This window comes from Sciurus vulgaris (genome assembly GCF_902686455.1).
Source record: "Sciurus vulgaris genome assembly, chromosome: 8".
Classification (NCBI taxonomy): domain Eukaryota; kingdom Metazoa; phylum Chordata; class Mammalia; order Rodentia; family Sciuridae; genus Sciurus; species Sciurus vulgaris.
This window is the reverse complement of record NC_136468.1, coordinates 153,578,573-153,604,129: the sequence shown is the minus strand read 5'-3', so window position 1 is coordinate 153,604,129 and position 25,557 is coordinate 153,578,573. Positions and strand designations below refer to the sequence as shown.

General features: G+C 48.8%; 2 protein-coding genes across 11 annotated transcripts in view; both read left to right on the top strand.

Moving 5' to 3' along the window:
* CHFR (checkpoint with forkhead and ring finger domains) overlaps positions 1-1,230 on the top strand; it is a 28,545-nt gene extending 27,315 nt beyond the window's left edge. For all 4 annotated transcript variants that reach the window (XM_079149418.1, XM_079149417.1, XM_079149415.1 and 1 more), the window contains one exon: positions 136-1,230. In XM_079149418.1, the coding sequence (XP_079005544.1) occupies positions 136-178 (43 nt within the window). In that variant the 3' untranslated portion in view covers positions 179-1,230. The remainder of the gene's footprint in view (positions 1-135) is intronic.
* Positions 1,231-6,265: 5,035 nt separating this feature from the next.
* The window catches only part of GOLGA3 (golgin A3), a 42,123-nt gene continuing 22,831 nt past the window's right edge, over positions 6,266-25,557 (top strand). Inside the window, exons 1-8 of one of the 7 annotated variants that reach the window (XM_079149410.1) lie at positions 6,297-6,399; positions 11,053-11,113; positions 11,655-11,966; positions 14,295-14,573; positions 17,618-17,730; positions 21,885-22,534; positions 22,897-23,008; positions 24,651-24,957. In XM_079149410.1, the coding sequence (XP_079005536.1) occupies positions 11,762-11,966; positions 14,295-14,573; positions 17,618-17,730; positions 21,885-22,534; positions 22,897-23,008; positions 24,651-24,957 (1,666 nt within the window). In that variant the 5' untranslated portion in view covers positions 6,297-6,399; positions 11,053-11,113; positions 11,655-11,761. Of the gene's footprint in view, positions 6,468-6,907; positions 8,358-9,851; positions 11,967-14,294; positions 14,574-17,617; positions 17,731-21,884; positions 22,535-22,896; positions 23,009-24,650; positions 24,958-25,557 lie in introns of those variants that run through there. The other 6 variants (XM_079149412.1, XM_079149409.1, XM_079149411.1 and 3 more) reach the window with 6 other exon arrangements.

Here is a 25,557-nt window from a genome sequence, read left to right as displayed (position 1 = left end):
GTATACTGCTGTGCGTCTACAAACACATGCACACACAATCCTCATGTAGTTCCTCCAGTTTGTGGTTTCAGAATCTGTTTATTTGAACACTTCTCTGATGTTATCTTGTGTGATGTGACCATTTTCTCTCTGCAGGAAATTCAATCACATCTGTGAGCAGACAAGGTTCAAGAACTGAACATCAAGGGGACACACGGGCAGTTTGGAGTGCTGGAGGCAGGGACACTGCGGTTAAGAATTCTGAATACCCAACATTTTAAGGGCATTTTTACAGTTTCCCCTAAGCAGTGCTGGGTCTGGTCAGATTCTGTTGTGTGGCTTTTTCTTTTATGGAATTTTACCCCCAAGCAGCCTCTGGCCACCGCCATCCTCCTGGTGAGTGGTGGGAGCAAATGGCTGAGGCCTCCTGCCAGAGCACAGCTGCCCCTCCCGTGGAGGTGGGGTAGTCCGGTTTTGCTCTTTTTGTACCTTTTCCATAACTGCAGTTAAATGGAAATCTCTTTTCAGGAAAAGTTTCATGGGAAAAAGAGAAGTTTAATCAGAAGCATTCTGTTTAAGGAAAGGGAGAGTAAATTTACAGCCTACAGGACGTACAGAATATGACACTGTTGAGAAAACCACACCTTTTATATATTTTTAATGGGTTTGGTGCTTATCTTCTAATAAGATTAAAATATCACAAACTGTAGCACAAATAATATAATTTGCAAATTTACTAAAATCGGGGATAGTATGATATCTCAAAGAATGAGCATATGTTTCTGTTTGTTGAAACAATCATCAGATTTCACAACAGCTAACCCTGGACAAGAATGTCAGGTTCAGCTCCTTACTAAAGTGTGTGAGTTGCATCCGTTGTCCCCAGAGCAGGGCTGGCAGGTCCTTTTGTGGAGTGAGGGTAAGGCTGCCAGCCCTGCTGCGTTCCCTCTGCAGCTGGGTGGGGCGTGGGGCCACTGCTTCCTGATCTCTTTCCTCCTCTGTTAGGTTTGCCAGGTCATCTGGAATAATACTTGAAATTTTGGTTTTCGTTTAAAAAAGGAAAAAGTTTTTTATCTTTTGTCGAAATCACCTGTTAAGTTTGTTCGCAAACTGGTAACTTTTTGCTTCTTCTCAGGAATACAATTTTCAACTGTTGTCTTGCTCTTGAAACAAATTGAGAGGCAGCACTCTGTATTTGTGGGAGAAAGTTCTCTTTTTTGATTCTAATAAACAAGCTGTGTTTGTTTCTCCTCTCTGTGTGGGGTTCTGTGTGGGGCTGCCACATGCTCCCCGTCTCATGGAGATAGGCTTCATGCAGGTTTACTAGCTCTTCACTACTTGTCCTCTGGCCGTCTGGTGTTTCCACCAGCATACTGACAACCACTTGGAGGGTGCCGGGGTCCAGCCCTAGCAGGGGTCGTGGTGGTCACCGGTGATGGAGGAGGCGTCAGCAAGGTGGAGAACTAACTAAGCAACACAAACTCAAGGAATGGATGCTAGGTTCTAAATTTTATTTTTCCCAGCCAGCTTTTTATACATTAAAAGGTTGACAGTTACATATGTTTGTCCAGAACAGAAAAAGATCACAAGGAAAAGTAACAAAAATATCTTGTATAATCATTACTAGACCAGGCATGGAAGTATTCTAATTATTTTTAGTAGTTGCTTACTTGTGATAACCTATAACTAAACAATATGACATATTAATATTGCTTAACTAACCATAAAGGTTAAAGCAAGTTCAGCAGGGTTGAGTAAATGTCAGTTGTGTGGCTATTGCTGTGGTTAATAAGTGCTAGACAGTTTAAACTAACAGTAATATGACATCATCTTCCACTGTGTGAACTTAACATTGAGGAACTTTTCCTCCAGGGGATAGGTGACCAATAATATTTACAGCATTTAGTAATTCCTAATCTTTAAGAAATGGAATATCTTGCACTCTTGTATGTATACTTTCAAACCAGATTATAACATCCTGATTTTACATCTAAATATCCCATGGGAGATAAAGGAGGGTCTAAATCCAGGGGCTTAAGAGGCGTCCCTCTGTAAGGATGTCATGGCTTTCCATTAATTAAATAAGCATTGTCATAAGGTGTTTTAACCGTAGGAACTCTATTTTCTTTATTTCTTCGGTTCCTGTTAATCATTCCTTATGGGGTTGGAGTTATTTGCCTACATACTTCAGGTCATCTGTGAGTAGTCAACAGGGGATTGGCAGCTAGAGTCTATTTTTGTATTTTCTCATAACATTCTTGGTTACTCAAAGTTTCATTACAAATGACTAAATCTGAAATCACTGTACCATTAGAAGTCTGTTTTTTATGTTTTAACCCTGGTTCTGTTAAGACCCCTGTTTTCAGGGAAAACACATAAAATATTAATAGTAAACCTACACATATTAAGCAAGCAAGGAAGGAAAGTCCGCCACCCAATTCCCAACATGATGAGACTTTGCAAACACCTTTATTACTCAGCGGAATCCTTGTCAAGCACTGAGGGGAATTGCAGGTGGTGTAACAGGAGTGGCTCATCTCTGGAGTCACACAGGACCTGGGGTTGGGCCTGAGGGCTAAGCATGGGGAAGCAGCGTGGGGTCTTTTCACCTCTCTAGCGCCAGGAGCCACTGCCTTCTGTCCAGGGTAGGTGCTTTCTCTTCAGCTGGGCAGAGAGTGTTGCCATGGTCTGTGCTGTAGAGAGATGATAGAGCTTTCACTTCTCTCCCTTCCCTACTCCCAAGGATTAAAATGGAAATGCAGACCTTATAGAGGATACAAAACAGTTTCGTTGTTTTTTTGATGCTGCTGTGACTCAGACCCAGGGCTGTTGTGCAGAGGCATGTGCTCTACCACCAAGTTGCCTCCCAACCCGACAGCAGCTCTTCATGCCCAGGGTTAGGTAGGACCAGTGCCTTTGCTGTGGTCTCAGTGGACCTAGGAGGGAGGGGTGGCCCCAGAGCATTGGGAGCACTGAGCTTACTCAGTCCTTCAAGGAACTGGACACCTCACGCTGAGGGGACTCCAGTAGACTTGTGGTGAGCATGTGACAGTCAGAACAACCTTGCATCCTGTTCTAACTTGAGGGGCCCCAGGCCAGCATGGTCACTTCTGGGACATGACCTGATCTGTTGACAGAGGCAGGTGGGCAGTACTCATGCAGTGTTTTTGTTTTTCTGTACTTCTCTTTAAAGGTCTATCCACCACACCAAGAGCCATGCAGTCTTCAGTTGTCATGGATCCTTGCTGACCCACGGGTGGATGTGCAGCTTTCCACACAGGCTTGCCTTGCAGGGGGTGGCCATACAGCAGCTGTGATGCCCAGTACTTCTATATGGCTCTTGCGCCCAGTCTTGGAGCAGACCCAGAGCTAGGCTTCAGCTGCCTGCTACACTCCTGTGCTCCTGGTGCCCTAAAACTCTCAGTGACCCCACCTAGTGCTAGGTGGGCACCGCCTACCCAGATATACACCCTCCAGTATGCTACCTCAAGAGCCCTCTGGCCTGAAGGGTCTGAGCTCCAAGTCAGGGGAAGAGGGCCTCAGGGGCTCTGGAGGCCAGGTACACCCCAGTTTGAGCCAGCTTGTCAGGGCTCCAGATGGCAATGAGAAAAATGGCTTAGCCAGTTCTGCTGTGTTACTGTAATCCCAGCAACACAGAAAGCTGAAACAGAAGCATCAGAAGTTCCAGGCCAGTGTGGGTAGCTCGGCAAGATTCTCAAAAAAATTTTAAAAGGCCTGGGAATGTGGCTCAGTGGTAAAGGGTCCCTGATTTCAATCCCCAGTACTGCAAAAAAGAAAAAAATAAAGAAGAAGAAAATTAGCATAAAAGACTAGGGAATTGGGCCAACCTTCTACCAAGGTCAACTAAAATGACTAGTTGATAAAAGTTTTTAATCTTGATCACCAGAGATCAGCAGGTTGGTGTGAGTGATGGTAGTCCATCAGGGTGCTCCCAGCCTTGAGCTAGTTTTTTTTAAAATTTTTTATTTATTTATTTTTTGGGTGCTGGGGATCGAACCCAGGGTCTTGTGCTTACAAGGCAAGCACTCTACCAACTGAGCTATTTCCCCAGCCCCCTGAGCTAGTTTTTGACTCAAGATTGTGGCCACACCATAGAGGCAGCTGTGGGCCTGAAATGGGTTTCTGCCATCTGGGGGGACTCTGATGACAGTCTACCCCTTGTTTTGGTCTGGCAACCCAGGAAAGGGTGGACATAGCCTGTAGCTGGGCTCAGAGAAGAGACCCAGAAACTGGGTCACCGTAGGAAACTAGACTCAGGAGAAAGAAAGCAAAAGGAAAAATTTGCTGAATTCAGAGTGCCCAGGGTAGATCTGACCTCAAGGGGGCTTGATGGAGGAACCTGGACATGTCCTTGTTCATTCTCCCTCTGCCCTCTCTACTTCGGCTCTGATTTTGTCCTGAATAATTTTTTTTTTTCTCTCAGAGGCTATCCTGGCTGCAGAGAGAAGCTAGTCTTGCTTCCCTGAGAACAGAGTCCCACATGGAGGGCAGAAGCCCAGTCCTGTGAGTAGCAGCATAGGTGAATCCAGGTGATCTGGCAGGACCACCTCTCAGGAACCAGTGCTGTTGAACACAGTATTTCAGAAATCATATGAACTTAGAATTAAATCAGCTGTATTAAAAAAAGGTCTTGGGGCTGGGGTTGTGGCTCAGTGGTAAGAGTTCTCACCTAGTACATGTGAGGCACTGGGTTCAATCCTCAGCACCACATAAAAATAAAAAAGGTATTGTGTACATCTATGACTAAAAAAGAAAAAAAGGGTCCTAAGCACTTGGCCCCACCACTTCCTAGTTGGGCTGGAATGACTGCAAGTGAACAAAGGGGTCACATGAAGAGGTGGACAGCTCTGGGATCTTCCTGATGCAATCATGGACTACAAGCAGGCACAAAATGTATTTTTTTTCCCATGTGGACACGCAATTTAGCATAATTCGGTTCATTCCTTTGCATTTAAATTTAGTGACTGTCACATTTCCTTTGCTGATTAAGAATTGCCCCAAGGCTAAGGCAGGAGGATGTCAAGTTTAAAGCCAGCCTCAGCAAGTGAGGGCTAAGCAACTCAGCGAGACCCTGTCTCTAAATAAAACAAAATAGGGCTGGGGTGTGACTCCGTGGTCCAGTGCCCCTGAGTTCAGTCCCCGTTACTCCCCCCAATTGCCCCAGTTCCCCACACATCTTACTTCTCGAGGTACATTGCACCAAGCAGGAAGCTGACACTGGCCTTAAGCGAGCGTATAGTTCCGTGTCGTTCTGTCACATGCAGATCCAGTGACACCATCACAGGAGACACATTTCCATCTGAAGACCTCCCTCTTGCTGCCCTTTCCCGGCCCCGTCCTTACTAACTCCTGGCACCCAGTGGTTTGTCTTCCATCCAACTCGTCACGCCCACGGGAAGCGTGTGCGTGGCGCTCCCTGGGCACCGGCCTCCAGAGCGCCTCCGCGGAACGCCCTTGCGATTCCCGGTGGTCGGCGCTTCTCACCGCGGACCGGCGGGCGGGTCGCCGCCCACGCACGGACTCGCGGCTGTTACCAGCGATGCTGCCAGGAGCGGTTACGGGCAGGTTTCTGCGCGGGAACGAGCTTCTTTGAGATACGTGTCCAGGAACGTGGATGCTGGGCCACACGATCAAGTGCAATTGGGAGGCGGGTACTGAGCTCGGAACCTCGGACTACTCTCCCGGCCCCGAGCCCTTCATTTTTTATTTTGATACAGGATCTCACCAGGGTGCCCAGGCTGACCTCGAATTTGCCATCCTCCTGCCTCAGCCTCTCGAGTCGCTGGGGGCACAGCCGTGTGCCACAGCGCCCAGTCGTGTGTTTAATTTTTTTAAGAAATCGCCGAATCATATTCCAGAGCGGCGGCGCACCTATGCTTCCCGCCCGCTAGACGTCAGCGTGCTGGAAACCGGACCCTGCCTCCTATTTTCCGCCTTCGGGCGTGGCCCAGGTGCCTAGCGGGCCTTGGGTCTGGCAGGCGGTGACGCGAGAGTGCCACGCCCACCAGGGGTGGGCTCGGTGCCGGCCACGCCCGTCAGCAGCCCCTGGGGAGGGGCGGGAACGCGGGGAAGCCCTGGCCACGCCACTTCCGCCGGAAGCGCAGTTGTCCGGCTTTCTGTCGGAGTTACTCCTGCTAGTCTGGAAGTTTTTTCTGCGAGGAAAAGAGCCACAGAACCTCGAAGTCCCTTTCTGAAGTCTGTCTCGGCCCTGTGCGAGTCAGTCCAACACCGCCTCGGCCCTACGGCGGCTGTAGGCGAACAGAGAAAGACATTCTTTATTCCGGAACGGAGGCCGCGCGCGCAGGCTGTTTCCGGGGGCTCGAGGCGTCGCACCGCCGCGCCCCGCCCCGCCCCTCGCGCGGCCACGTCTAGCCAAAACCGCAGGGTCGGCTGTGCCGGGTGAGGTTCGCGGCAGGGGCCCGGGAGCGTGAGGGGCGAATGTCCCGGGCCGCGTAGGGCGCACGGGGGTGAGGGTCTGGGGCCGCGTCGCGGGAGCATTAGGGTGAGGGTCGCGGGCCGTGTCCGGGCAGCACGGGGGTCGAGTGTCTGGTTCCACGTCGCGGAAGCCTAGGAATGAGGGTCCGGGGCCGCGTCGGGGAAGCCTGGGGCTGCGTCCGGGCGCTTGGGGGCCAGGGCCGGGGTGGCCGAGGGGAGGGGCGGGGGAGGCGCTGGTCAGCGGTGGTCCGCTCCAGTCAACCCTCCTCTGCGTCCCGGCCTGGACACCTCCAGTGGTCTCGGCACTATAAACATGGAGGTTCCTTCTCCATTTCGTGGATGCCTCGATTTGCCCAGAAGACGTCTGCTGCTGCCGCCGCTGCCGTTGCCACTGGGCCAGCGTATTCGAAGTCTGGTCCTTTTACAGCTGATGACAAACGTGACATGGTAGCGGGTACTTCCTCGTTTGCGTCAGTCCTTGGCGGACTTACTGTCTTGATTCTGATGCTTAGGTGTGCTGCACCATTTAGTGCTACGGTCCAGACGGAGCAGGACAAGTCACTGTCCCCAGCTTTAGCCAAGCCAACAGCTCACCTCTTTGCCCAAGTGCTTAATAAGTGCCAGTGGAGTAACGAACCTTGGTTGCAGATGCTGGGATATAGTAGTGAGGTCCCTACCCTCACCCTGCTCACCTTCTAGTGGAGGGACAGGGTTGTCTAATAGGGCCATTACCAAGAGGATTGGATGGTGGTTGGGTGGCGTCCGCCTGGGGGAGAGATGATCAAGTCCAGGCCTCCATGTCAGGAAACTACTGTGCAAAATTGTCAGAGAAGTGTTTCAGGCAGAATGAATGGGAAATGCGGAGACCCTCTGGAAAGCAAGTTCGGTGTGTCTGGGTATGGAAAGTGGCTGAAGTGTAATGAAAAAGGAGGAAAGCAGTAGCAGTAAGGGTGTGGATGTAGGCAGGAGCCACATGGAATGTGTCTTTACAGTTCATGGTGAGAGGTTCATATTTTATTGTCAGTAGGACATTGTAAACCATTTACAGGTTCCTCATGGCCTTTACCTTTATGATCCTTTAGCTTTCAGTTACAGGAAACCTTGACTGGCAAGAACAGAAAATGAAATGAAAATCATCTTACATTATTCAGATTCTAAAGTAACTCAGTGGTAGAGCACTTGCCTAGCATGGTCAAGGCCTTGAGCTTGATCCCCAGGACTACAGAAAAACAGACAACCAAAAATGACTATTTTTTTGGCAGTTGCTTTAAGAAGTTGTATATTTTGTCAAGTGAGAATATCTTTAGTTGGCCTTTACTATCAGTTTTGACAAGCAGTAGTTGAAGGGAGAATAATACTAATCATCGCACCAATTTATTGAGGGCATGAGACAGTACTTGATTTTATTTGGCAAAGTTTTATATTCATTTTCTCTTTTATTGATGAGGAAACAGACCAAGAGCGGTTCAGAAATCCATCCATGATCTTACAGCTGTGTTGGAAGAGGTGGGAGTTGAGGCAGATGTGTCCAGTTTGTAAGCCTATCCTTACATCCCCATTGTAGAGTGATCTGAGGCTGGCCTTTGGTTTTTATTTGCATATATCCTGTTTATATTTGGCTACTAGTGTGGCATCAGCCACGTTTTGTTTTTGGCAATATTCTGTTTCTAAATCCTGATAGGAACAATCTCAGTATGGAGGTTGGAGCTGTTGATGAGTGTATACTGAGTTCATGTATTCTGCTGAACAGGGGAACTGGAAGTTCTCTAGGTACCTGAGGTGATTGTTTCCCAGTATGAAGTCCCTTGTTGTCAGGTGGGAGTGAACCTGGAGCTCTGTGTACCTTCTAGAGTTCTTGGTGCAGCTTTGCCCAGTCTACTATCTAGGAAACACAGGAATGCAAGTGGTCAAATGAGAATACGGTGAGTTTGGCCTCATTTTAATTTAAAACAAACAAACACAGACACACACAAACGAAATGGAGTGCACATTACTAATTAAAGCTTCCATGTGACACATCCCTGACTGTCTGATCCTCTGTGTTGCCCAGAGATTTGCCTTCATCAGCAATCTGAGGTGCTGGGACCCTGACTGACTGAGTCATGCTAACTAAAATTCAAGGAAGACCAAGGCTGGACAAAGCATGCAGTTTATTGCCTTTCAGGGAGAAGGACACTGCCCCAGATTCTGTACTGGGCACAGTCAGGGAATTCTGTCTCTGATTGCTGAAGGAGCTGAGTGAGCAGGGGCTGTTTCACAGGTTTCCAGAGTCAGTCTCGGTCTGGGGTTCTATGTTCTGGAGGTCCGTAGCATCCTGGCTTAGGAATATAAAGGTGTCTTTCTCAGTAAGAAATCAAGGAAGGGAAGTTGCAGGTGGAGTATGTGATGGCGGTGGGCCCGCACAGTTGTCACCGTGTTTGTCATCACTGATGGAACGTGAGCATCCTTGCTGGTGTTCTTCCTGGACAGTGTTAGATGTGGGCACTGTTATTACTTGCTCTGAAGCACATTCTTTCTGGGACTCCTGGCTGCCCTCTTTTACATACTCATCTTTGTAGAGAAGTGTGGTCCCCTGGAGTCCTGCTCCTCACTAAGGTACAGGGCTTCTCTGGACTGTCCCCCTTGTGTGCTGCTCTTCAGTTTCTAACTTAGTAGCCATTCTCTGGCCCTCTTTGAAATTGGAGTTCCCAGGTATTTTCAGTTTGGATAGGTAAGAGTTTTTTTGTACTGAAAAGACAGTGTTGATACTCAAGCATTCAGATACTTTGTAACTTTGATCTGGAACCATTAGCGTAGCTACAAGGTGGAACTTGACAGCCACAGGTTAGGTCAGAGAGGTGTGTTGAGCACTTCTCTGAGTGGGGAGTGTATGTGTAGTGGGGAGGCTGACTTGGAGCATTGGCGTCTGCTCCCAAGGACCTCAGTGTGCAGAGAGGCAGTTGGGATGTGTTGCAGTGCGAGTGCTGTAGTGGGGCCTGGGGGAGGGATGGTGATAGCAGGAAGAGTGGATGTGGCATTTTGTCTGTGTTCACAGCAGAGGGGCTGGCTTCTGCAGCCACACTTTCCATCTGACAGATGCAGTGCACGTGGGCATTGTGGGAACATGGGGTGATTTGGACATCATCACCCCCACTCAGGGCAGAGATAAAGACATTTCAAAGATAAATGCAAAAGTTTTCTTTTGCTAAGAAATTTTGCAAAAATGACCATACCTGCATTGTACTTGTATTCAGTGATAGAGTGGATTCTGCAGTCCACAGTATTTTTTCTTACATGTCTGTGTATCATTCATCTGTCCTTTAAATGGCAAGCTGTGATGGGGGGTCACCTGGGCATCATTTTCATGATGCGCCTTACTTGCTTTGGGGTATCTTCACTGTGTGGTGTTCCAGCTAGACCAACTCACACGACTGCATCTGGGATCATAGCTGTGGTGCAGCGTAGCGGGTGCTCAGTTGTTTTCCATGGATGGGAGCCTGTGAAGTGGCAGTGTTCAGAGAGATCTGTGGGGTGGAGGTGGACAGGTGTGTAGCTCAGATCCTGACCAGGCTTCGAGGACCTCACCCCAGACCCAGCTCAGAAGTCTCCAGTGGTGATCGGTGTCACTGATGACAGAGACCAGAGGGAGGTGAGAACTCATTGCACATGGGACCTCAGTGACTGCCTTCATTTCTGTGACTCAGACATGCTTTTAGTTGACGTGTAGATGTGACGAGCTAGGCACCGCGAGTGAGGCAGACTCCCTGGATATGTTGTTTATGTACTCTTGATTAGCTGCCCTGGCTTTCTAGTTCCTGTTGCTTTCACTCGGTCTTATCAGCAGTGCCTTCTAGTCACAAGCTCGTAAGCTGGTTTCACTTAAGAGGTCTTTTCATGTTTGCTTTTTTTTTTGTGCTGGGGATTGAACCCAGGGCCTTGTGCATGCAAGGCAGGCACTCTACCAACTGAGCTCTATCCCCAGCGCATGTTTGCTTTTTTTAAGTTGTCAATGGACCTTTATTTTTTTTTAAGGTTTTCTTTTTTTTTTTAAATTGGTAATGGACCTTTATTTTATCTATTCATATGTGGTGCTGAGAATCAAACCCAGTGCCTCACACATACTAGGCAAGTGCTCTACCACTGAGCTGCAGCCCCAGTCCCCTTTTCATGTTCTGAACACCACTGTTATTAACTCGTTGTCTGTGGCCCATAGGTGCAGAGAGGAATAATTGTCATTACTTATGAGCAATAGGTTCGCACAGGCGGCACTTCAGTACTAGCCGTGGATTTTGTCAATAGGTGGGTTTTGCCCACCTCCAGGGGTGCCTTCTTTCACAGGTGAATAGTGATGGAGGACCGGTGGAGTCAGGTGCACCTGCAGTATAGGCTTACTGTGTGTCAGCTCTTTTTTTGAGAACCACCTACTTGGGCTCCTTGCTTGTAGTTTCTGTATGGGATTTGTAAGGTAGGAATGAAGGTTATGTAACCTTTTTATACAGAAACACATTAAACACAGAACAAAATGTAGAATAATGTGATTTTTTGGTTTTTTTTCTTGGTGATACTGGGGATTGAACCTAAGGATGCTCTACCACTGAGGTATGCCCCCAGCCTTTTTTATTTTTTATTTCGAGACAGGATCTTGCTGAGTTGCTGAGGCTGACTTGGAACTTGCCATCCTCCTGCCTTAACTTTCCAGGTAGCTGAGATCATTGGCATGTACCACCACACCTAGCAGGAAACTTATTTTAAAGGAAATAAATGCCAGAATTTCTGCAGAATACCTGTTAGCTCATATGTGTACCTTATGTGTTGATAAGGAAAGAATTAATCATTTTATCAGTACACTTCAGAGTTGATAAACAAGCGTAGGGTGAGGTTTTGCACTTAAATTTAGCTTAGGAGGATGGGTCAGAATCCTAAGCTTGTGATTATGGAAGTTGCTCCAACAGAACTCTCTTCAGGTAGCACTGCAGAGACATGAGGTGCCTTCAGGAAAGAGTCCATGTGTGGCTGGTTTAGCATTTTGTCCTCGATACCCAAAATGTTGGCGGGGCTCATGCATTGCTTGTTGATACCCAGGATGTTGTAGGTACTCAAGAAATTACTTGTTGAATGAGTAAATCTGTACTTGTTGGCAATACAAAGGCAAAGTGGGAACCAAATGCTAATTTTGTAATTTTTACTTGAAATATATCAAATGAGTTTTCATAATACATTTTGTTTTTTCTCCCTATCAGGTATCATGATACTGTTTGGTTTGCCTTCAAGCCATTTATAAGACTTTAAATCACCCCAAAATGGTAAACAGAGTGAGGTCCTTCCCAAGAACTCTGGACTGTTGCTGATGGCAGAAACCGAATGCACCGCAGGGTCACTTGTAGCCCTCGGTGTCAGCTCAGCTTGGGCTGTCCTGACCATGGACAATACGTCGGCCAAGCAAGACAGGCTTCTGGAGGACAGTGCCAACAGTGGCACCTCAGCTTGCCCCAAGGCCCTCCTGCAGCCCCTGGGCTTGCTAGAGCCACCTGACCAGCGGGACAGAGCTCAATGTAAGTCAGCGGCTTACCCCCGTGCCTAGTGCTGTGCCTCTGAGCACAGTGTGGTCAGCTTGTGTTTGGAGAAGGATACAGACATTTATTCATTCAGAGTGTGTATAAGTAATCCAACAAGTGTTGTTTTCAGTTGGTGCTAACTTTAAATGAAACACCATCTGTAGTCAACCACCTGGTTTTGCACCTGTAGTCCCTGGTAGCTTCTGTCGGTCTTCACTGATATGTTTGTGTTCCACGCCTGGAATTCTGCCATTTTGGTTGATTGGTCGCCCTCTCTTTTTCTTTTTCTTTTTCTTTCCCCTTCCTCCCTTTCTCTCTTTCTGTCCCTCAGGATTGGACCCAGGGGCCCTCTACCTCTGAGCCACATCTCCAGCACTTTTTACTTTTTATTTTGAGTCAGGGTATTGCTGAGTTTCTTAGGGCCTTGCTCAGTTGCTGAGGCTGGCCTTGAACTTGCAATCCTCCTGCCACAGTGTCTTGAGCCGCTGGGATTGTAGGTGTGCACCATTATGCATGGCCAGTTGGTAAAATTTTAAGAGCCGCCGGAATCCACAAGTGGTTGAGCAGAGATCTCAGGATTCTTGCATCACATTTTTAGTTAGCTGCTGCATCAGAAAGGAAAGGTGAATTATGTACTTGGTTCCCATGCCCCTTTGGTCAGAGACTGTTGATGCAGTTTGTACTTTAAAATTATAGATTATATATATACTTACTATGTATGTATATGTAACTTACTAGCAAACATTTCGTTCTAATATGGTTCAGTTGGTTATTGTTACCTAAATGCCAGGTGAGGCAGATAATTGCATTCATACTGAGACAGTGGCTTCTGAGTTGGACAGATGTAGAATCACTTCTTAGGTCTGCTGCTCTTGCAGACTCATGGAACCTATTACATAGAGGATTGTGAGCATTACAGGATGCACAACATGCCAAGGCGGGGCTAGGGTGTGGCTCCGTAGTCGGGCACTGTGTAGCCTGTGGGAGGCTCTGGGATCCATCCCCATACTTGGCGAGCAACCAGTAAGTGGCTGGGGCTGTTTTTGTCATCTATTCTTCATCCTTAATGTTTATCCATAAATGGTCTTGTGTTAGGAAAGAATTAAGTCAATATTTTTTCTTTTTTAATAAAGTCTTAGTGTTTAATAGACCTTTAATAAAGTCTTAGTATTTCTTGGACCTTTTACTTTTAGACTTTTTAACAAGTACTGTGTGATGCTTAAAACTTACTTTGTTATATAAACAGAAAGTTTAGAAACTCATCGAAAGTGGTGTTAACCCAAGTAATGTGAGTATGAAATGCAGACCCCAGTGGAGCTGGTGTGGGGTGTATAACAACAGACAGTTTTGTGGGTGTTGGCAGGACACTGCTCTGCTCCTGTTCTGGCATCCCTGTGTGTTCTCTGACTTTTCTTTCAGGGAGGCATAGCTGTGAGTACTGTGTTAGCAGAGACTCACATCTGCACGTGATAAGCTCACAACTGATTGACTTGGGCAAGACGTTTCCTGGGTGCATCCTGGGCAGCTCATAGGGCCCAGTAAGGATTCCAGGGAGAGGTTGGGGTCTCTGGGCCTCCTTCCTCCTCCTCCTCTTCTAACCTGTTTGCAGTTGGACTTTCAGCAAACAGGTGGTCATCAAGCACAGAGCAGTTCTTTGCAGAATTGTTCTGTTCAGCTTATCTACCTCTTTACTATAGGTTTTTCTTTTATTGAGGGGGGGATGGTATGGGGTTTGAACTCAGGGGCACTGAACCACTGAGCCACATCTCCAGCACCCACCTTCTTTTTTTTAAATTAGAGACAGGGTCTCACTGAGTTGCTTAGCCCTTCCATTGCTGAGGCTGACTTTGAACTCAAGATCCTCCTGCCTCAGTCTCTCAAGCTACTGGGATTACTGGCATGCACCCCTGCTCCTGGCATGTTTCTCATTTTTTAGGATAACGTGCTTTGAATTGACTTTGGAACCAGCCCTTGAAAAAGTGAGCAGGGACACTGCCAGTTAGAATAATTCTCAGCTTTAGTTCAAGCTTTTGTTTCCTTTTCTTATTTTTAAAAAAACAGATTCTTATGAAATTCTCATTCTTCTTGTTTAAATGGAAAGAAAGTACCTTAAATTCTATAGCCATGGTATGAAAGGTGAGGTAACTTACAGGGGAGGCCATGGAGGCCCAGTGTGTGGCTTGCCCCAGGAAGGAGTTATGGGCTGTCTCTTCTCACAGGGCTTAGTTGTAGCATGTGGAGATCTCTGGCTCCTACACAGCTCCCTATCTGAGATGAGGTGATCTTGAGAAAACCATGGTGGTCCAACATGTTCTCTCTTTTCAGGTACCAGCATCAAGGCTGGCAAAGCTTCTGAGGAAGGGAGAAGCCTTGGTGGGCCCGACCAGGGGACCCTCTGTCAGAATGGGCCTGTACCACAGCTCCCAGACCCTCTGCTGCCTCTCGCCCCCACCACCTCATCAGTGGGTCCTGATGCCTCTCCAGGTGTGGCTGGTTTCCATGACAACCTAAGGAAGTCTCAGGGAGCTAGTGCTGAGGGCAGTGTTAGAAAAGAAGCTTTGCAGTCTCTCAGACTCAGTCTTCCCATGCAAGAAACGCAACTGTGTAAGCATCCGCTCCCACCGGGCCCTTCACCACCCTCTAGAGCAGGTGCCTGACTCTCCCTTGTTGGCAGTGCGCCTTGCCCTGTGCCATCTTGTTACTGGGGTGGGGGTGGGGGGTTGTCTCATAAATAGCTTCATTTTTTTTAATAACTTTATTTCATTTAGTTTTGTATGTTGTGCTGAGGATCGAACCCAGTGTCTCATGCATGCTAGGCAATCACTCCACTACTGAGCCACAATCTCAACCCTGAATAGCTTCATTTTAAAGAGTGAAAATACCAGTGGGTATTGGAACTTCTCTGCCATCTGGTATTGGTGATGGTTCTAGAGTCCCTGTCAATCAGGCCCACTCTAATGTCCTTTATCACCCATGTGTCCAAAAAGCAGACAGGGATGAGTCTTGAGATGCTCCTAGTTACACTCGAACGAAGGTGTTCTTTTTATGTCTTTTTTGGCGGAGCCACTGGGTATGGAACACAGGGTCTTGTGCATGCTAAGCAAGCGCTGTACCACTGAGCTACAGACCCAGCCCTTTTTATTTTTTATTTTGAGACTGGGTCTTGCTAAGTTGCCACAGTAGCAAGGATGGAACTTGCTGTCCTCCTGCCTCAGCCCCCTGAGCAGCTGGGAACATGGTTATGGCCACTGCACCTAGCTTTTTTGCATTATTTCCATCAGTGTTTACTTTCTGCGGGTCTGTGGGGGTTCAAAGTGGAACAAGTTCCACACTGGCGACCTTAGAGCCCTAGAAACCTCAAGACCTTTTCCTGAGCCTTGCTTTTCGTATGTGCACATACATAAAATTTCACACAATGAGATTGTGTCCCTCGGCTCCCTCATCATCTTCTTGCACCCCAGGCAAGCCGTATTTTTACATGGTTCTTTGTAGGCCCCTGTAAACATGCTGAGGGCTTGGCTATTGTGTTGATGCTGAGAGTGAGTGCTGCTCATGTGTTGCAGTTGTTCCCACCGGGCTCTGTCACATGACATGGCCCCTACCACCAGGAATCTGTTGGTCCCAGCACAACCAGGTCAGCCCTGGCCTCTGCTGCCTGCTGCGTTCCTCTCTGTGGCTATGGTTGACCTTGCTGTCGCCAGCCTCCTGGCACGAGTGTCCTTGGGCCTTTGACTCCCTCTCTGTGGGCCATGCCTGTGTTGGGTGCTGTCCCGCATGGTCAGATGCCAGGCCATCAGGGACTTGTGTGGACACCTGCTCCCACATGCCTTCAGCAGGTGGACACTGTCTCTCTGGGTTTTGTTTTTGAGACAAAGTCTCTACAGTGCCCAGTCTGGCCTCAAAGTCCTGGGCTCAAGTCATCCCTCCATGTCAGCCTTCCAGGTAGCTGGAACTGCAGGTTTGCTCTGTCCACCAAGCCAGGGCCTCTTTCCTCTTAATGTGCAGGGGTGCTGTGGTGAGTAATGTCCTTTACTTGCCAGAGGTCTGGGTTCCTTGCTATGAGGGTTGCCCTGGGGCACTCTTGTGTGCAAATCGTCTCTTCTCACCTTTGGCCTTTCTTCTCACAGGCGGCCTGTTTATTAAGATTTTTGAAAACAGGTTGCCAGCACTTAAGTCAAGCAGTGTCACAGAAAGCCTGGGTTCTTCATCCTATAGATTTGCACTCTGGCCTCAGGTGCCCACATGGCAGCACCTGCCCATCTGTGCTGCCTTGTTGCGGGGAGTACACACCTTCCCTCCCGCCATCACCCTGACCTGAAGCTCTATCTGGGATAGCTTATCATTGAGCTCTGGTTTTGTTTAATTTACAGCTGTCCCGTTTTACTAATTGATAGCACCTTCCTGGTGACCAGGAGCCTTAAGTGGGCCACTCAGATGAACTGGTCATCTGGGCTACACAGCCTTGTGAAAGTTACTAGAGATCTGTTCAGTGATAAAGTACACAGATCACTAACGACAGCAGTCAGTTCTAGTGCACTGGGCACTGCCTCAGTTCTAGGGATTTTTAAAAACTATGTTGCTTCCTTATAATCCAATCATGTCTGAAAAGGGCATAAAAAGTTGTTAAAATACTGCATTGATCTACTTTGGTCAATAGCTGGGCCATCTGGTGGAATTCCACCTGCAGGGCTGCTGATACTAAAGAAGAATGAAGCTCAGACCCAGTACTGGGGAGAGCAGCCCCCAGGTGTGAAGCTGTAATACCTTTGCACTTTACATTCAACCTTTTAAGTCCCCAAAGTAGGAAGTTTGGTTTTTAATATTTTGAATTTTGTTTTTGGCTACAAAGTTATATCCCATTCTGTTCCTGAGCACAGCCTCTGGATTGGAGTCTGTTAGGAAGTGAGTTGGCCAGCCCACCTCTGCTGGTAGACATTCTCGGGCCTTCATGGGCAGTGCCCCGGAGCCAGTCATCAGTCATTCCTGTCCTTGGAGTGGTGCATGAGTACTCTGGCTTGTTTAAGTACTGTTCTGATTTTGCAAAGCCTTATAAGGTGGCTTGTTACTGCAAGAAATGAAACAAGCTGTGGACCAGACATATCCCCAGGTGTGACTGCTTGGGGGGAATGTGTCTCATGTCGTCACTGACCCCGTGGTGACTCCTTGTGTTGGCTGTCATTGAGCGTGACCCCATTGTGACTGCATTTGGGTCGTGTGCTCCATCCACAACACCCCCAAGGTGATGAGTGCCTTCAGTAGTGCCAGAGCAGTCGCGGCCCATACCAGTGGAGGGTCTTGTACCTGTGAGCACCCGGCTCTGGAACTGGCTTTAAATTCACCTCTTTGTGGTACTAGAAGGCACTTGTCTCCTGTCTCCTATTTTGGTAGCCAGCCACCTGTCTTAAGCAGCAAGGAATGACCAACTCTTGGTGGTGTGTCTCCTGTAGGATGGACTCTGGTCTGTGGTCAGTGGACCAAGGCTTACAGTTTTCTCTCAATCTAAAAATTGTCCTGAAACTAGATGGTTGTACATTGTTTAGGAACTAAAACATTGGTAACTAAATACAAAACAATCAGGCTGTGGTTACCAATTTGTTTCCTGTGCCCTGTTCCCTTATGAGCCTCTCAATGAACATTTCCCCCTGAAGGCTCCTCGACATCTTCACTGCCACTGGAGGAAGAGGAGCAGGTTCGACTTCAGGCCCAGAAGCAGCTGGAAGAGCAACTCAGACAATACCGAGTGAAGCGCCAGCAAGAGAGGGTGAGTCTCCTGAGCCATCTCAGAAAAGCTCTGTGCATATAGCTGGGCGTGGTAGTTCATACCTGTAATCCCAGCAACTCGGGAGGCCGAGGCAGGAGAATCAAGTTTGAGGCCAGCCTCAGCAATTTAGCAAGACCATAAGCAACTTAGCGAGACCCTGTCTCAAAAAATTAAAGGGGTTGGGGATGTGGCTCAGTGGCTAAGTGCCCCTGGGTTAAATCCCTGATACCCCCCCACCCAAAAAAAGCGCTCTGTATGTGCCCAGTGTGGTGGTGCATGCCTACAATCCCAGCAACTCAGGAAATGAGGCAGGAGGATCACAAGTTCCAGGCCAGCCTAGGCAACTTGGTGAGACTATCTCAAACAACTAAAAAGATCTTGGGATATGGCTCAGTGGTACAGCACTCCTGGGTTCAGTCCCCAGTACCAAAAAAAAAAAAAGGAGAGCAAGCTGCCCCGTGCTATGCACGATGAGCAGTCAGTGCTGCCTCTGGCCCGCTGACGGGCAGGGGTCTCATAGCTGTCGCTGTGCACACTCCCCTTGGGAGACTCCACCAGGGTCATTGAGGTCTGGTCCTTTGGAAGGAGTGCATTTTATCTTGTATGTCCCTTTGCTCTCTGACCTGAGCCACCAGGCTCAGGTTCCCACTTCTTCACGAGTGACAGTCACAGTGAACCTCACTGCTGTATGCAGTTACCCCTTCTGCGGGCCAGGCCTGGAGCTTCTGCCAGGATCACTTAGGGTGGTCTCTTGAAGTCCATTGCCTGGCTGTAGGCAAGGATACATGAGTGCTTCTTTCTTAGTTCTTCCAACTTTTTTTTTTTTTTAAATATTTTTTTAGTTGTTGATGGACTTTTATTTTATTTATATGTGGTGCTAAGACTCAACCGAGTGCCTCACATGCTCTAGGTAAGTGCTCTGCCACTGAGTGACAACCCCAGTTCCTCTTCCAACTTTTCTGTGGGGTCGAAAAATTTTCCAATGAAGTTATTTAAAATTTAAAGTAAACTCACTTAAAAATGGGTTCAGTGAGAGATTTCATAGAGACAGTCTCTACCGGGGTTAGTGCTGTTTTCAGGGTGCTTCTGCTCTGTAGGGGATGGGGCTTTGCATAGCCAGGCCCCTCTAAAAGCTGCCCTGCCAGCAGCAGTTACAGTGCAGGATGCTGACGTTGTGTTAGTTCCCTGTGGACTTCCCATGGACCGGTGAAAGAGGCGACACTCAGGAGGAAAAGCAGACTGTTAGGGAACTTGCTGGAGGTCACTCAGCTGTGATGCAGGAACTTCCTGTGAGGTGTGCCCACACGGCCTCCCAGAGCCTGTTTGGGAGTTCTAGATCTGCCCAAATCTTCTGGCATTAGTTGATGAGTGTGTCAGTAGTAGTATAACACTCCAAATGTGAAAATTTAGGACTGTTCCTCATCTTAAAAAAATAGATATCTTACAATAACAACTAAAAAAAATTGCAACTAATAGTGTAAAAGAGAGGTACTTCCTTAATCCTGGACAGTGTCTGTGACTGGCTCACCATGTAAGGTCTGACTGACAGCTCAATTCACTCTCAGCCACCCCAGAGCTCGGGGAGGACTGGAAGAGACCATCCTTCCTGCCTCAAAGATCATTCCCTCTTGTTTACCTCCCCACAATCTGGTGTGGGAGCCAGAGCTCAGGGTGAAGTAGTGCTCTGGGTCAGCGTGCCCCTGTCCCCACAGGATAGAGGCCATGTGAGCGTGGTGCTGTGCTTCCTGCTGGTTCAGAGAGCAAACACAGAGTTCACAGGAGGTTCCCTTTGAGACCGAGGTTAGTTCAGTGTGGGAAGTCACATAATGGGTCCCCACGAAGAGTCCTACAGTCGTGTCAGGTGGAGTTGGGAGCACAGCATGAGTGAGCAGAAAAGGCCTCGACAGGAGTGAAGCCTGCAATCTGAGCTGTGCCTCAGGAGCCCTACCCAGGGGTGGTGTGGCAGGGCACACTGCCAGGTCTGCCAGGACCCTGTCCTGCAGGCTCTCCACTGGTGCAGGCAGCTGAGATCTACCCTTCCTCATAAAATCTGTCTGCCAGCATTTAATTAGCCAGCGCACAGTGACACTTTGATTGGTTTCTAATTTTTGGACTTAGAAACAGGAGTGCAGTGAGTGTTTTGTATCTTGTTGTATCTTGGATGGTAAATCTTTGATTATAAAATCAGGGTAAGAGGTTGTGTGTATGTGTTATTTTGGTATTTATTGCCCTTCATGTAGGCTGAACTAGTTTACACTCTGGTTAGTGTGTAAGACTGTCAGTTTCTTACCCTTGGCAACTTTGGAAACAAAAGTTGAGTTCTGCCCTTCTGACGGTTCCTAACGCTGACTTTCCATGTGGGCTTTCAGGTTCTCTATCCTCTCTTTCAAGGTTGTCTCCGCTGTGTACCTGCTGCATATGCCAGGAAACGATTTCTTCATAGTGTATGTTGAAAGTGTTTTTTCCCAGCCTTCCATGTCATTTGACTTCTGGCAGTTTTTTTTATCTGACTGAAAAGCAGTTTTAAGTAGTCATTATCAAAATCTTCTGCTCTTACTTCTTTTGGGGTCTGTGTCATATTTCAAGAAGCTCTCCTTATTGGGAGACTATAAATAAATTTTATATTCCAATATTTTCTTCTTATACTTCTAAAATTTTCTTTCTTACTGTAGTGGGGTCAAACCCAGGGCTGCACACACACTAGGCATCTCTGTCACTGAGGTACACCTCAGCCCAGATTATGTTTCACAGTGTTTAAATCTAACCCTTCTGGGATGTTCTGGCACAGGGAAAGAGGAGGGAATGGGGATCCTTGGGCATAGCTGGTCAGTTGCCAGCCTGGTCACTCCTGTCCATCTTCCTGGGTCACAGGATCCCACCACTGCGCTGCACACATCGTACCTGTCAGGCTGGTGTTGGTCCCTCACCATCTATCATTGCCTGTCTGCTGCTGGTCGAGTTTGTGGCCCGGTGGCCCTTGTCCACATCTGTAGGGTTCAGGCCCTCCGTGGCCCACCCTGCCCTTCTTGTTCTTGTCCAGCTGCATGCCAGTGCCCCTTGATGTTTCTCGTCCTCCCCTGCCCCAGGGTTCTTGTCTGCAGAGTAACAGGATCAGACGTGTCTCTGTAAGAGGAAGTCAGGTCAATGTGGAAGGAAGGGCTTTTCTTTCACCCTCGTCTTTGTCAGGGCCAATGTGAAAGTTCTGGCCGCACAATAACACAAGAGAAAGAAGTGAAGGGAACAGTGACCCAAGAGAAGTGCTGCTGGTGTATGCAGGTGTCAGCGACTGTGATGACTACTTAGAAAACTTGAGAGTCAACCAGAAATGGTTTGATCTAATGTGGGTTAGGAAATTGTGTTAATACAGATACAAAAAATCAGCAGTTACTTTGCCACAATCAGTTATATCAGTAGGAAAAATAACATTTATAGCAGAAATAAAAAAGAATTAAAGAAAAATAACAACAAATGATATATGAGAGTTAAAGAAAAACACCATTTATAACACAAACATTGAACAAGAATCAGAGGGTTTAGTATCTAGATGAGAATCCCACATCACTTCTTTGTTGAGGGATATGCCAGCAGATACGAATCCAGGGGTCAGCTCTAATTCAACAGGACTCTTGATGTGTGTGTGTGTGGGGGGGGGAGGTATTGGGGGTTGAACCCAGGGCGTTCTGTCACTTGGCCACATACCTAGTCATTTCTAAATTGCCCAGGCTGTAGTCCTCCTGCCTCAGCCTCCAGAGTTGCTGGGATTACAACTGTGTGCCACCGCACCCAGCTAGGACTAAATTTTTTTTTAACCTTAAAAATGTTACATGTATTAGGAAAAATTAAACACAGAATCAACAGAAAAGTTTTATAAAGGAGGCATGGTGAGGAGGGACCTACTCTCATGCCTGTTTAAAGTATTCTAACATTCCAGTAAAGCCTGTACCTCTGGCCTCAGACTGCTCAGATTGATCATGGAGCCCCACCCTGAAGCAGTGCACACCTGAGGACTAGCAGGCTGGCCACACCTGTACAACAGGTGCCTGGCAGGCCCTGGTCATCAGTCAAGGGGACGCCAGTGAGTGCAGCTACGTGGGTGATGTTCTAGAATGTTACTTGCTGATTTTAAACATTTGTGTACTTTTGTTTCCTTTCAGTCTAGTCAACCTGCAACAAAAATGAGACCTTTCAGCACACTGGATCCTGAGCTCATGTTAAACCCAGAGCACTTGCCAAGGGCCAGTCCTGTGGCTCTGACAACAGAGTACTCCTTCCTGCGCACTAGTGTCCCTCGGGGACCCAAGGTGGGCAGCTTAGGTATGCTGGCACATCCAAAGGAGAAAAAAAGTTCCAAATTAAGCAGAATCCGGTCCCTGGCTGATTATAGGACTGAAGGTTCAGGTGACGCTGGTGGCCTGGGTCCCGCTGCTGACTCTAGCAGGGGCTCCCTGAAGCAGAGCAGAAGGAGTACCTCCATTGTGTCCGAGGTCAGTCTGTCTCCTGAGGCTGATGGCCACCTCGAGAACGCCTCCCTGACTGGGGACAGTGTGTCAGAGGCTGACGGAAACGACAGCGACAGCTCCTCACACAGCAGCCTCTCCGCTCGTGGGACTGGTGGTGTTCTGGGGAATGAGGCGGGCACCCGGGGAGCTGCCTATGTGGTTGGTGGCCAGGAGATTGCTGTGGAGGCCCTGGGCCAGTTCCCCTCCATCAAGGATGTGCTCCAGGCCGCGGCAGCTGAGTGCCAAGACCAGGGGCAGGAAGTCAGTGGGGACGTGCGGAGCCGCAGAGACAGCGTCTGCAGCAGGTGGGCAGCAGCTCAGCCTTGGGCACTGTGCTCTGGGCAGGCCCCTTGGTGTTTCCTTCCTATGCCCCCTCCAGTCTTTGCCCGGCATTGCACTCACGCACAGTGTGTTGCTGGTGAGCAGTAGAATATTGGGTCTAACCAGTGACTCTCTGGCTGGGAAGACCTGTGGCCAAGACTGCACAGGTGTTCCATGGGGCTCTCTAGCAGCTGACAGCTGAGGCCTGTAGGGGAGGCCACACAGTCTGAGCATTGCTCATGACTTACAGAGGAAAGGAGCAGGGGGTGTGGAGAATGTGGGGAAGCATGAAGGAGAAATAACCATTGACCTGTTCTCTAGTTGACCCTCTGCCTTTGTTCTCCAGTGTATCCATGGACAGCTCTCTTGCAGAGACACAGGATGAAATGTTGCAGGTTCTGAAAGAGAAAATGAGACTTGAAGGACAGCTGGAGGCTTTATCACTAGAAGCAACTCAGGTAGGCACTGTCCGACTGGTGTGTCTTCAAGAGTAGGCTGTGTTCCCAGCATTTGTCCGCTTGGTTTGTCAGCCCTCTTGCTGCTTGTGTGAGTTCCCTCCCTCTGCATCTCCTTCAGGATCTGCCCAGAGTACCTCCCAGGTGTTGGGTCCCTCACAGTCCTTAACGGTTGGCTTCTTGTGGAGGTCGTGCCTTTTTCTGGAATGGTGGGGTTTTATCTTTGCCCCTCCATTCTTTTTGCAGTGGGCTATTTTGTCTGATGTTGATTCCGCTGTGTCTGCTTAGGGTTTGCCCGAAGACGCTTCTCCATTCCTTGACTTTGAGCTTTCTTCTGTGGTGTGTGGTGTGTACTTGATCAATGGAGAAAGCTTGTGGTTCTCTTCTTGTCCACAGTTAGAGCAAGTCCACGGAGTGGGATTCACCTGTGCACTTTCAGCATCAGAAAGGGAAAACACCTTGGGGTCAAGAGCCCCTGTTTCCAGTGGGCCTGTGCTGTGGGGTGAAGGGCGACAGGACAGTACCATGCTAGGTGCACGTGGAGAGGTCAGCTTGCCTAGCTGACCATGGGTATCAAGCCGATGAGGGCTTCATGATACAACAGAGTAGCCTCATGGCAGCACGTACACTGTCCACTGGAGAGGTGGTCTCGCTTCATGTACTGCTTCAGAATGCAGCCATCTAGCCCCGTGCATGTCCACTTCTGTGTGTGTGATCCCTGCACAATCTAAAAACTTTATCATGCTTTCTTACCTCCTGGGATGGCGCATGTGTGCTTTGGTATGTCAAAGCCAGATCGTGTCAGTTGTGTGTGTTCTCTGCAGATACCAGGTGCACTTGTTCTGAAGACCATTGAGTTCACTCAGCTTGATTTCTTTGGGTGTTTGTTGACTGTTGTCCTGGCAGTGTAGTTTTCCCCTGTGTGAGTTTTGAATTCCCACAGATACCTTTAGATAGATCTGGGGACGAGCAGGATGTGCTGGTGGATGGGTGGGGCATGTGTCCCTCGCGCTCTCGTTCTCATGGGGAAGAGCGTGCTGGTGTTAGGATCCATGGCCCTCCACGTCCGAGGCGCCACCCTCAGCCCACTTGTCTTCTTCCTTGGGGCTATTCTCAGCAGCTGCTGGGGCCAGTCCTCTCTCCCTCCTCTGTCCAGCTTCAACCGGTGCTCCTTTGTCCAGGCTAGAGCCCTGGGGGCCTCCCTCACAGCACCAGCAGCAGCCTTTCCCTGCAGATGTGTGTGCCATTCGCCCTGGATCTGAGCCCCAGAGTGCCTTTGCCTCGGGGGTCCCTGTGTGTGGTGTCCTCACTGTGTCAGGGTGTGCATAGTGTGGGAACAAGTGTGCTTTCCAGCATCCTCCATGGGGAGTGGGCTCCCACAGCTCCACCTGAGTGCTGCCCTCTTAGGTGTGGCTGCTCCCAAGTTGGAGTAGACTGCTCACCTGCCTCCTGCTTTCTGGACCTGTTTGGAGAATTGTCTTCTTTTGGGATAATGGTCATGGTGGAGTGACCGGATGCCTAGGGATCTAGGAGTTCCTGTGAAGCTCACCTTTCTCTGCCTCACACTTGTTCCAGCAGTCTTGTTAATACTCTGGATGGAAGCCAGCCATTTTTCTGAAGCTGTTGTGGTTGGGGGTATTTTCAGGCACTTCAGGAGAAGGCTGAGCTGCAGGCCCAGCTGGCTGCCCTGAGCACAAGACTGCAGGCACAGGTGGAGCAGACCCACAGCAGCCAGCAGAAGCAGGACTCCCTTAGCTCTGAAGTGGACACTTTGAAGCAGTCTTGCTGGGACTTGGAACGAGCCATGACTGACCTACAGAACATGCTGGAAGCCAAAAATGCCAGCCTGGCATCCTCAAACAATGACCTGCAGGTGGCAGAGGAGCAGTACCAGAGGCTGATGGCCAAGGTGGAGGACATGCAGAGGAACATGCTTAGCAAGGACAACACGGGTGAGCCACACCACCCTGCTCCCGTGTCCTGGCCACTGTGGCATGGCTGTGGCCATGGGACAGGTTATCTTAGAGTTGACATCTGGGGTGTCAGTTTGTGGATGAATTCAGGATTCTCTGCATTTTTGTGTGAGCATCCAGGATGGTGGGTTAGGTCTCAGAAATTGAGTTTGGTCACTTGATGGTCAGGAGTTATCATTGCACCCATTGCCTCTCGAGCCTCCTAAGCCAGCGTCACTGGGGGAGGAGGGCTGCCTGCGTATCTCATGCTTAGTCCTCGTATTTCAGACCTAGACTGGTGGTTAGTGACCCTCCTTCCAGTGTTAAGTTCAGTGTTTTGGTTTGCGGGTCACATAGAAAGCCTCTGGCCTCAATCCACGTTCCTGTGGGCGCTGAGAAGACTGGTCTGTGATCGTAGCGCATGGTGTGAACGGGATGGGCAGGAGAGTGAGGTGGAGTGGGAGCCTGCGGAGCAGAGCCTGAGGGACACAGAAGGATGCAGGCTGCTCCCCTGCAGCCCTTGGCCAGAGTTGTGAGGGTTTCAGTGTGGGCTGTGAGCCTGGCTGCCGTCTCCTGATCCTGAGGAGAAGAGCCACCAGA